This window comes from Aegilops tauschii, chromosome 1 (genome assembly GCF_002575655.3).
Source record: "Aegilops tauschii subsp. strangulata cultivar AL8/78 chromosome 1, Aet v6.0, whole genome shotgun sequence".
In the NCBI taxonomy this organism is placed as follows: Eukaryota; Viridiplantae; Streptophyta; class Magnoliopsida; order Poales; family Poaceae; genus Aegilops; species Aegilops tauschii.
In genome coordinates this window covers 420,603,893-420,615,915 of record NC_053035.3, presented here as the reverse complement: position 1 = coordinate 420,615,915, position 12,023 = coordinate 420,603,893, and the positions used below count along the sequence as shown (strand labels likewise).

General features: G+C 48.0%; 2 protein-coding genes across 2 annotated transcripts; one reads left to right on the top strand and one right to left on the bottom strand.

The window, feature by feature from the left end:
* The first annotated feature begins 3,116 nt into the window (after window positions 1-3,116).
* On the top strand, window positions 3,117-4,988 carry LOC109774142 (uncharacterized). Its single transcript, XM_020332856.3, has one exon. The coding sequence runs from the start codon at window positions 4,083-4,085 to the stop codon at window positions 4,764-4,766; it is 684 nt and encodes a 227-aa protein (XP_020188445.1). The 5' UTR covers window positions 3,117-4,082; the 3' UTR covers window positions 4,767-4,988.
* A 1,930-nt stretch (window positions 4,989-6,918) lies between these two features.
* On the bottom strand, window positions 6,919-11,375 carry LOC109774141 (protein ABA AND ROS SENSITIVE 1). Its single transcript, XM_020332855.4, has 7 exons — window positions 11,071-11,375; window positions 10,464-10,563; window positions 9,829-9,982; window positions 8,533-8,983; window positions 7,651-7,726; window positions 7,519-7,565; window positions 6,919-7,377 (listed from the first exon to the last, which is right to left on the bottom strand). The coding sequence occupies exons 1-7, from the start codon at window positions 11,154-11,156 to the stop codon at window positions 7,191-7,193; spliced, it is 1,101 nt and encodes a 366-aa protein (XP_020188444.1). The 5' UTR covers window positions 11,157-11,375; the 3' UTR covers window positions 6,919-7,190.
* Between the last annotated feature and the right edge of the window lie 648 nt (window positions 11,376-12,023).

Below are 12,023 nucleotides of genomic sequence, written 5' to 3'. Positions count from 1 at the left end.
CAAGCTCCCGGTTGTGGTTCTCTGGCTATGGGGCCGGACTATGAAGTCCCTCGGTGACCTTTCGCCAGTGCTGTCATAAGCAAACAAACTTGAAATTTACCAAAGGCAATTCGGAGATGGAAGGAGTAAAAACAGAGGGTTATACATAGAATACCCGTCTCTGAGTTTGATGCAAAGAAATTCCTCTTCCTCCCCTTTGAACAGCTCGGCTAATATCTTAGCCAAAGCGGCAGGGGTATCCGGACCTCTCCGGCCGCAGCGGGAGGCGTCATCCTCCCCATTGTAGTGCCACATTGGAAGCTCTCTGTATTGGAGCGGCTGAACCCCACGCGCTATGGAGATCGCCATAACCTCGACTACTGTGAGTCCGGATTGAACGAGCTCTTTTATCTTGCTCATCAGCTGACGAACCTCCGCTCCGTCGTCCTCTTCAAGGCTCCGGAGACGCCAACTATGACATTTCTTCAGCGGGACGCTCACAAATTCAGGAAGACCCTTTCGAACCGGGTCGGGAAGCGTGACGTCCTCAATATAGAACCATTCGGAGGGCCATTCGTCAGGTGCCTTCCTTGGTGTGCCGGACGGATATCCGGTATCGGCGACGCGCCATACTTCGGCTCCGCCCACTTCAAATATTGACCCTTCGTGATTACGCGGGACGAAACAGAACAACTTCCTCCACAACTCGAAATGAGCCTCGACGCCCAGGAATAGTTCGCATAAAGCGACGTAACCCGCAATGTGCAGAATGGAGGCGGGAGTGAAGTTGTGCAGCTGGATGCCATAGTACTCCAGAAGCCCTCGGAGGAACGGATGGATTGGAAATCCAACGCCTCTTAGCAGGTAGGGGACAAAACACACTCGCTCTCCCCTGGGCGGATTGGGGAAGTCCTCTGCCTGAGTCCCACCATTGAAGGAAGCTATCCCCGCTCGAACAGGGACTAGATCTGCAGGAGGGAGAAATCCCTACGTTTGCAACTTCGTCAATTGGCTATGAGACACCGAACACCTCTCCCACTCGCCTTTCTCTGGGATGGAACGAGCGGAGGAGCTGGGAACGCTTGCCATGCTGGAATGGTTTCTCCTAAGCAGTCTCCGGGGATTTCTTCTGCGTGGCACCGAATGGATCTGGGATCCGATCTCTTTAAATAGGCGCTCTTCCTTGCATGAGCGGGGTGTTATTTGCAAAAATACCCTGACCTTCCACATTCGCTCGACATGTGGAAGATGAAGATTATTTAACGCGCAGAAGCCAAGGAGGCGACATTGGATCAATGGCCGAATACATTACTTAGAGATCATTGAAGGAGGAACCCGCCTTGCAATGCCGAAGATAATATGTGTGCCGAACACCTCGCTATTGAAGACTGGTTCGGGGGTTACTGAGGGAGTCCTGGACTAAGGGGTCCTCGGGCGTCCGGCCTGTTATCCATGGGTCGGACTGATGGGCTGTGAAGACATGAAGGCCGAAGACTGTACCCGTGTCCGGATTGGACTCTACTTGGCGTGGAAGGCAAGCTTGGCGACCGAAGATTCCTTCTTATGTAACCGACTCCATGTAAACCCTAGATCCCCCCGGTGTCTATATAAACCGGAGGGATTAGTCCGGAAAGGACCGAGATACATTACCGTAGTCATACAGGCTAGACTTCTAGGGTTTAGCCATTACGATCTCGTGGTAGATCAACTCTTGTAACACTCATATTCATCAAGATCAATCAAGCAGGAAGTAGGGTATTACCTCCATAGAGAGGGCCCGAACCTGGGTAAACATCGTGTCCCCCGTCTCCTGTTACCATCGATCCTAGACGCACAGTTCGGGACCCCCTACCAGAGATCCGCCGGTTTTGACACCGACACCCCCCCTTTCCTTCCTCCCCCCTCTCTTCCCTTTTCCCCCTTTCGGTAATAAGGAAAGGGGGCTGAATTGGACTAGGGGCCCAAGTAGGATTCCTCCTACTTGGGGCGCCCCATGGCAGCTCCCCTCCCCCTCCCACCTATATATACATGGGGCGGGGGCGCCTAGAGCACACACCAACAATTGTTAGTCGTGTGCGGCGCCCCACTCCACAGTTTACGCCTCCGGTCATATTCTCGTAGTGCTTAGGCGAAGCCCTGCGCGGATCACTTCACCATCACCGTCACCACGCCGTCGTGCTAACGGAACTCATCTACTTCCTCGACACTTTGCTGGATCAAGAGTTCGAGGGACGTCATCGAGTTGTACGTGTGCATAACTCGGAGGCGCCGTACGTTCGGTGCTTGATCGGTCGAAACGAGAAGAAATTCAACTACATCAACCGCGTTGTCAAACGCTTCCGCTTTCGGTCTACGAGGGTACATGGACACACTCTCCCCCTCTCGTTGCTATGCATCTCCTAGATGGATCTTGCGTGAGCGTAGGAAATTTTTTGAAATTGCATGCTACGTTTCCCAACAGTGCGGACCTAGAGGTCGGCGGCTCAATCCCACCCCCGTGGATGCTAATGTTACTTTGAAGTACTCACCTCCCTCGAGAGGTGTTCCTCCACTCCAACCAGCCAAAATACCACGTGCGCGCGGTTCCTTGGTGCCCAGCACCATGCCAGTGGAGTGACGAACCAGCGGGAGTTGGTCGGCAGAATTGGGTAAAGAACATGGAATTTTTAGCTTTGGTCATTTTGCATAAACTACCCGAAGAAACAACTTTTAGAGACAAGTTAAACCCCGAACTTCTTTTTCTTTAACTAAAAAGATACACTTAAACCAATTAGTAGGCTAAAGTGTGCAATTTTTAAGTTAATAAACTAAAGTGTGCATCTGTGTGAGTTTATGTGTGCATCTGCGTGAGTTTATGGAACATGAAGTAACAAAGCATTTCACTCTTATTAGGGCTTGTATAATGCATGGTGTTTAGAGGAGGTAATAAATCAGTCTCCTCTTAAGAATCAATTGCTTATTTATTGAGGATAGACGTTTAATTAGACACTTATCCTGTAGAGATAAGCACCAACGCCTAAGAAAAAATTGGCTTATTTTACTGAGGATTATGCAAGGCTATGAAAGGTTATGGAAGGAGGAGGGACAGGGTCAAGTGGACAACGACTTGCTTTGGTCATTTGCAGAAACCACCCCCCTCAAAAACAACTTCCACGGATGTCGTCCTTCACATGCACACGTGTCCGACAAGAAATTACAGCAAAGACGGCTTTTTATCCCTGACCAAAGCCATACACTTAAACCAGTTGATAGACTGAACTGTGCGATTTTTTAGTTCATGAACTGAAGTGTTTATCCACCGTCAGTGTAGTTCATCCACCGTTAGTTTATGGGCTAATGAGGCATTGCACTGTTAGAGAGGGAGGAGGGACATATAGTCAAGCTGACAACGATTTCTAAAGCGCAAAAGGTCCAACTAAGTGACATAAGCTCGGCCAAGTGGCGGCAGCTCGAAACAACAGCCAGCAGAAAAAATCAACGCAAAATCGCGTCTTTTCGCAAACAAAAACCTCCCACACCGGCAAGAACCAGGGGATCGTCCCTCCCTCCCTCTCTCCCCACCCTCCTTTCCCACCCCAATCCAATCACGTCACACTCCATCTCCTCCGCCCCTCTTTCCAAGATTCTCCCCACCATCGCCAAAAAGATCGGCGGCGAGACGAGAGAGCGAAAGGCCGGCGAAAAGGGACCCTGCAAGGGGCAGCTCGGTGCCGTGAGCCGAGAGGAGAGGCCGGTCCACCGATTGATCGATTCCGTTTCCATATCGCTCCCCGGACCCCGAGATGGGATTTTGATGCCGGATTCTCCCCCGCTTTCTTTATCTCCAATTTTGTTCTTCTTCTTGCTATGTCCCTCGTGGGGTTTCCAGCTTCCAACTGGAACTTTTCGTCGTTATAGAGGCTTCGCTCCTGCTGTCCTTCCGCCCCTTCAATCTCGCACTCCAACCTCCGGTGGTCGGCTGTGTTCTTCCGATTTCAGAGCAGCTCGCCATTTTCGCCGGAGACTGCTGCTGCTGCTGTCGTCCGACATACTCTGTTCTTGATTCCAATTTCTTTTCCCGGCCGGGCGACAAAGTGGTTGTTCTTGGCATAATTCTAGCACAAATGGACGACGGGGTGGACCTCCCGAGCCAATTCCTCTTCCCCCACCCGGAGATGCCGGGCACGTTCGGCGACCTCCTGGGCGACGCCGCCGCCGCGACCTGCACCCACACGCACACCTGCAACCCTCCGGGCCCGTCGGCCGCCACGCACACGCACACCTGCCTGCACACCCACACCCACCAGCTCTTCGCCGCCGGCAGCGAGGACGACGACGCGGCGAGGCCCCGCCGGCCGCTGGGGAACCGGGAGGCCGTGCGCAAGTACCGGGAGAAGAAGAAGGCGCACGCCGCGTTCCTGGAGGAGGAGGTCAAGAAGCTCCGCGCCGCCAACCAGCAGCTCCAGCGCCGGCTGCAGGGCCACGCCACGCTCGAGGCCGAGGTGGCGCGGCTGAGGGGCCTCCTCTTCGACGTCCGGGCCAAGATCGACGCGGAGGCCGCCGGCGCCTTCCCGTTCCAGAAGCAGTGCAGCGTCGGCTCCGTGGTGTGCACGGACCCGACCCTCTGCTTCAACAATGGCAACTCTGAGGCCGGTGGTGCCTGTTGGGAGGGCAGCTCCGGGCCGGCGTCTGTGGATTGCAGGTTCGATGAAGATGGCAGTGGCAATGGCGGCGCGTCGCGGGAGATCGATGCTCCGGAACAACCGGTGCGCCCCATGGATGTCGTTGAGCTCTGCTTTCCTAGCTGAATCTATGAATGTGCTCAAGGATTGTTTGGGGTTTCGTTTTGGCAGTTGTTGCATGAGAGTTGTTTTACATTTTTGGTGAAAATATACTCTCATGGAATGAAAGGGCAATCAGTGAATATAACTGATATAATGTTCTTATGTTTTGATACTATGCTTATACTCATATAACAGCAATAGAAGGAGGTTACAGTTATACTCAGGAGGATGTGTTCTGGTACAAAATTGTAATGCCAACATGCGCTTCATCTCTGAATCTCTGGTTTGGATTCGTTAGTATTCATGCAATCGGATGGGACCATGATACTGATAAAAGAAATGCACCGTCTTCGGTTCTTTCTCGCTGTTCAATATCAATTTCTTAGTTGACTTGAGCATCGATTCAGAAAAGTTGTTCCACACATAACAAGATAAGCCTCAAGCAAAACGGAATGCTGTTTTGGTACATTGTCTGCTTTCGTATCTCCTGGTGCAGATAGAGATAATGATCTAACCAATGGGATTAAGAATGCTCAGTACAAGTACGCAAATGCCGGGCTTAATATTTTGTGGTGTAGAATTCAAGAGGCGCACTTTTCAAGCTCTCCCTTTTCTTTTTCTTGTTGGGAAATATAACAACGGAATAGCATCTGAATCTTTCTAGCTTCACTAGTACCACATGCTATTATTCTTTCCGACGGCGATGTACTGGATCATCTGGGAGAGGCGGCATTCAGGTTAGTATGCAGACAATCAGACGGGGCCATGGTACTGATAAAATGCACTGTCTCTGGTTCATTTTCCCTTCTTCTTTTTTGAAAGAAAAGAGAGCTCCCAGCATTTTCTGTGAATGAGAGCTGATAATGATGCAGAAATGTTTTGCACTTGACATGGCTATGATCAGTGCACTATCTGCTTGTTGTTCAATGCTGTGTGCACCAATTGATGCCACTAAGAATGTTCGATGCACATCGGGTTTGTAATTTTGTAGAGTAGGATTCAAGAGGCAAACTTTTGAACCAAATTATCTGAAGCTTTCTACCTTTATCAGTTATCGCACATTCTATTCTGTTCCGTTCCGACGGTGACGCAGTGGATCATCTGGGAGAGGCGCCATCCAGGTTTACTCTGTCTGATCAAGTTGGCCATGGCAGATTCCTGGTGGATTACAAACCAAGCACAGGGAATGTACTTTGATCCGACGTGTTGCCCTGTCACAAGTCCACATGTACCCTTTTGAAAAAGCAAGGATGCATGGCCGTCAATCAGGGTTTGAAGTTGGTATCCACTGTTGCAATGCCAAGACCAAGGACAGCTGCTAATCTTGGCGGCATGCATCACCATCTACAGCAGCATCTGCCATTATTTTTCCCTGAGAGCGAAGTCTGAATTGAGCTGAACACTTGTTCTTTCGCATTAAGCTAATGTAATGATATTCGTTCATCATTGACAGCCCCGGAACCTGTAGGCTGATCATTGGCTGGCCACTCCCTTTCATCTCGACAAGTATATTGATATTTGCTCTTGTCGCGAGTCCTCTCGTTTTTCAATTGCGACTTAGATTTCGTTCGTGTACGCTACATGTTTATAAACAAAAAAGATGCCCCATGCCGTTTTCAGCTCCATCCGTGGGTTGTTATGTTAATCTTTCGCTGGCGGGGGGTCTACGGATTATCTAGGCAGTTGGCAATCCTGACGTTCGTCTGCACGAACTGCGCACGTCTCCGCTGATGGCGACGGTATTTTCTCATTCTACGTACATCTCACCACAATGAGGTGAAGGCACGTGAAATTTCATTGGGCACCTTTGGAATGCCACTGTGATACTAACTTGGCAGAACAATCAACTCCTAATAGAGATCTTGTAAAATCTCCACATTCCAAACCAGGCTTCCAAAAGTTGGTTAATCTGCTGAGCACAAGGAAATTATTTGCTCACATGTAAAGCGACTTCATCTTCACACACACGAACGACTTGGTGTTTGCATAGGGAAGAACCCAGTACGGCAGAGAAGCGTCAGCGCACCAACCAGCCGATTTAATTTGAAGAAACTTTTGGGAAGCAAAGCGCCCAGCAGCAGCATGGATCAACACTGGCCGCACGCATCAACATCACACGAGCAGGGCTATCAGGGGTTGAAACGTGCACAAGGCACAAGATGTATCCCAACGAAGGTTCCAAAGTACCAAAAACATGAAATAGTTCTTGGTTGTTTTACTCATTTCCTTGGGAAAATAATAATTCGCTACAATCAGGCGGAGGGAATTGTCAGTAGTTAAGACTCGGGACTATTCACATTAATGAGTAACCATCACAGGTCTTGTCGCGTTAGTTCAAAAGTCGCTCGTGCGTTTCAAAATGAAGGACGGGATCGGAGAAAGACCTCTTTATGCAAAGTCCTGGAGAACCGAGTTCGCGGTCACGGTAGGAAGCGATCTCTATCTACATCATTTCATATGCTGCGCTCTCCAGTCAACAGCAAAATCTGTGCCATCGTCTTCGTCGTCGCTCGATGAGTCGCTGGCGCTGGAATCCGTGTCCATGCCGACGGGTTTGCTGTTCGCTTTAGCAGTCCGTGCGGCTTTTGACTCGGTGAGCTGTTTCTTCAGCATATCTACTCGCTGCCTGTACTCCCTGTGTACAGATAAATAAATGAATAATGAGTTGACAACAGAAAATAAATAACTTCACTTTGCAGAAAGCCTATAAGCCAATAAGCTGAAAATAAATGAATGATGGATACATGAACAGAACAAGATGTAGAAAGGAACATACTCTTGCTCTAAGGTCAAGTACTCTTCCCTCTCGGCAGCAGCATCAATCTACAAGGCACACGCACAAAATTCGCTAATATCAGCAGTGCACAACAATACGTGCAAGGTAACAATGTAGAGAGGTTAGCCTAACCTCCTCTTCTTCGAGGCGGTCATCAACTTCCTGGAGGTCTTCCTGAATTTCCTTTTCAAATTCTTTGTATGCGTCGCTGCGCGGGAGTTTAACATGTTTCAGATGAGAATATCAGGCACAGAAAAACTTAAGTCCAACTGAATACAGATCTTACGTAAAGATCCAAAGAAGCAATTTTTGTTACACACACAGGGGAAAATGCATGGAAACAACAGAGGAAATGAAGAATTGCACAGACAAGACAACGCAAAAAACTATGGAAGCATAAAAGCATTTATTTTTTAGCAAAAAGGCAGGAGTGCTACCCATCCATCCATTCAAGAACAGAAGAGTTTATGGTACAGAAGCTTTCCAACAGCAAGCACAAGAGCAGAAAACAATGATTATTGACCCTTCCAGACTCTGCAGTTTTGTAACTTGACAGCACTTGTGCAAAAATGCAACATGGTTGTAGAAGTAACATGGCTTATTTAGGAAATTATCCTCATTATTCTGTAACAGTAGAGTGAAGCTAGCTAAGGTCATAAAAGGCTCCTTACACATCCAAACAAAAGCCTATAAGGGTATGTTTGGATGGTGGCCAATACTCATGCTACCAATTTTTTAGTCCTGACTAAAAATTTGGTTTTGGTTTGGTTGGTTACCATTGTTTTGGCATGTCAATCTCCCTTTGTCTAATCTAGTTCATTTTTCTTGCCAATGTCGGCCGTCTCATTGGCAACCAAAAGCGCAACCAAAATTTTGGCTAGCCAAATATTTGGTAGGGCTAGCTTGGACTAGAACCATACCTTAAATCCTAACAAAATTTCATTATGTCAGATTAATTATTGTGGAAACAAAAAGGACTGCAAGAATAGCAATTCTTTAGTGAAGAAACCTTACTTGATGTCAACTTTTGGAGGTTGAATACCACGTGCACGGAGATCCGCATCTTTGTTATCGAAGAATCCTTCGGGCAGAGCTTTTACTTGAGCAGTTTCCAGATTATTCGCCGCTTGAGACGATGCACTGGTTTCGCTGGGCTGTGTGTTACTGCTATCGAAGAAGCCATCTGGGACACCTTTCACCTGCACGGGATTGGGGTTGGTGGTATTTCCCGAAGTCCTATTGGGCTCCTTTGGAGCTGGAGCAGGAGTTGGAACTTCATCTTCATCTTCTTCTGTATAATCAAAAAAATTCCCTGGAAGAATTCCTTTCACGTCGGTACTGCCTTTACTCCCTTTATTTGGAGCTTGGTCCATCCTGACAGATGGTTTATCTGCACTTGCTTCTTTGGTTGCTGGTTGAGCATTAGCCACTTGATGACGTACAGGCCTTCCCTCAGAACCAGTACCTACCCATCAAAGTTGTTATATTAAGGCACTCAAGTCAACAAGACCTTCAGGTACATCACAACTGCTAAATGCACATTGCAGCTGCTACTACAACATAATGCTGCTAGCAGGAATCTTCACAGAAAATACACAAAATGTTCACTATAGATGGAAGCTCTAGTGCTCTACAGAAAATAGAACAATATTGATAGTACTTACTATCCAGAAATTAGGATGTGTTCATGCAGCTTTACTAGTTCTAACGTCATTTCTTGCTTAAATGATACTCCCTCCGTCCCAAAATAAGTGTCTTAACTTTATTACTAAAGTCAGTAGAAAGTTGAGACACTTATTTTGGGACGGAGGGAATAGCAATTTTGTAAGATAAACAGTTATTAGGTATAGCCAGGAGGAATGTAAACTGTCATGTATGAAGGCTTTGACTGGATGGCCTCCATCCGTAAGCTTTTCCTTGCTTGTATGATAAAGGTTGCGGTGCAAAGTGAGGTTTTTTAGCACAAAAGCATACCTTGCTAAGCAAGGTTAGATGGGTAATTGCTTGGTCTAGCAGGAACCAAATGTGCTCTATTATTACTGCTCTGTACAACATGCTATCTGACTATTTTGGTGAGGATAGAATCAATGGCAAGCATAACAGACAACCAGTGGAAACCCAAAACAGGAAATTAGATGTGAGCAATTCCTTAGCCATGATACTGATAATTTACCTAGACTTACCAAACAAAGCAAGATGACACAGAGCAGAATACAATCAAACAAATGTATAGACAAGGCTGACCAAGTTCAGTTTATACTATGATCTTTAGCTTGCGAGGAGGGGGGGAGGATGTTTTGGCATTCTCACCATCACTTTGCCTTTTCGTTCCCTGATTGTCAAAAAAATTGGCAGGCATCGGAGAGGATTTTGCTTTCTGAGGCTCAGCTGGTCGTTCATGACTGACATTATTGCCACGAGGAGCTGCAGCTGGTGTAACTTTAGCGGCTGCGACAGCTTTTGCCTGTACCATAAATCGCCAAAATTAACACAGCTCACAAAGAATGTACACAGGCACCTTTGCAGCAAATATACTTCAGTCAGATTGGTACAATACATAAATGAGATGAATCTTTTCATCGGGAAAAAAGCATGCAGCTTAACAGTGAGCAGAAAAACTATACTTGAAATGAACAGAAAAAATGAAACACCCTGGTTATCAACAAACCACGAAAAATGGGTTATTATTGATACCCAACATGTTTGCATTGAAGTAAACCTTAGTGGTTGTCCAATTTGCTACAGGGTCATATACTCATATCTAGAATAACTACCAAACAACATGACAGCATACCCAGTAAAGCTGGAGACTGAGCGCTAACACTTTGAATTTCCATATGAAAACAGACCTAGACCGGCATAGAAATCCCCACATTCACGTTTCTGTCATACATACAGTTGTCCTTACTCAGTAAACACTAACATGGCTTAATTACTCTGCTTACCTCATGATGTTTCCGTGAAACCTGGTGCGCAGGCCAAAGTGCTTCGGATTTCAACGTAACGTTGCAGACTCTACAGATGGGCTGATCATATTCATTATACCTGCAGAAGATAATGCAACTGGCTATTAGATGATGTTATTGCTTGATTATCTTACAGATGAGCCGATCACCCTCAACTGGTTTAAGATTCGCATCAATGGGATTTAGCTAAGCAAATATAAGCAATGCATAAGGGGGCTAGATTGACACGAGACTATGCAAGGTTCGAACCCCGAGATGAAATCGGAAGGCAACTGTAAATCCGCACTACCATGGAATCAAACTTCAACACTGCGATGTCCCACCCTCTGCTCGAGAGCAAGCACAGTGGCGAACTCGGTCTCACAGTGCGCACAGCAGCAGCACCAAACACCCAGTAATTTTAGGCCTACGCATCAAACCCCTGACGCCCGCGCCGGCTGCCCGTCCCCATCTTGCTAGGGTTACATCAGGCGAACGCGCGCCCCGGCCCAAACAATCGCGGCCGTGGAAACCGGGTAGGCGGAAGGATCCGGGTTCCGGAGACAGTACTCTAGCAGGGAGGGAAAGGGAGGGGGGCGGAGGAGACCTGACGAGCGAGGGGTCGATGCGCTTCTCCTGCTTCTCCTTGGCCTCGCGGAGCTTGGCGCGGAACAGGGCCTTCCTCTGATCCATGCGCGCCGCCGGCGAGGTAGGACCGGGAATCCAGACGCCGAGGCTGTGGCGGCTGCGCCTCGCCTCTCTTCCTTCGAGAACCTTCTTTAGCTTTCGCGACGGGGGGCGGCGTCGAGGTCCAAGGAGAGGAGGGAGACGACGAGGCAGCGCGGCGTCTGCTCCGATGGCAAATGGGCCCGAGGGGCCGAACTTGAGCCGCACAAATGGGTAAAGCGATTGACGGACGGGCAGGCCGAGTGGACCGCACACCGCAGAAAAGCCCGGAGAGTTTGGCCTGCGCCACTGGCTGGACACGTTCCACGAAAAAAACTGGACGGCGCCATCCGGGAAATAAACTTCCCCTCAAAACAAAATCCGGGAAATAAACTTGAGATCACTCTAAAAAAAGCTTGAGATCAACATCTGGCCATCCTGTTTGAAGCTTTGTTTCCAAGGTCGTTGCCTGGTTAGCCTCTGCAACATTGTGCACAAGCTTGTTTCCAAGGTCATTGCCAATAGGTTAAAGTTCATCACACGAGAGATCATATCAGATAATCAGAGTGCATTCCTATTAGTGAGGCTTATCTCAGATGACATCGTGCTCACTTACGAGATGTCCCATTTCCTAAAACAGAAGAGCTCCGGTGGTGCGTGTTTTGCAGCCCTCACGTTTGACATAACCAAAACTTACAAGTCACGACTACGTCGAGTGGAGTTTTTTGGAGAGGATTTTGTTGCGGTTGGGGTTCCGGAGTAATTAGTGAACTTGACCTCCAAATGCATCAGATGTGTGACGCATAAGTTCAAAGTGTACACATCATACACGGAGACAGTGGTCTCATGCCAGGGTCTTGGTCAAGGGGATCCCATATCCTCGTACATGTTCCT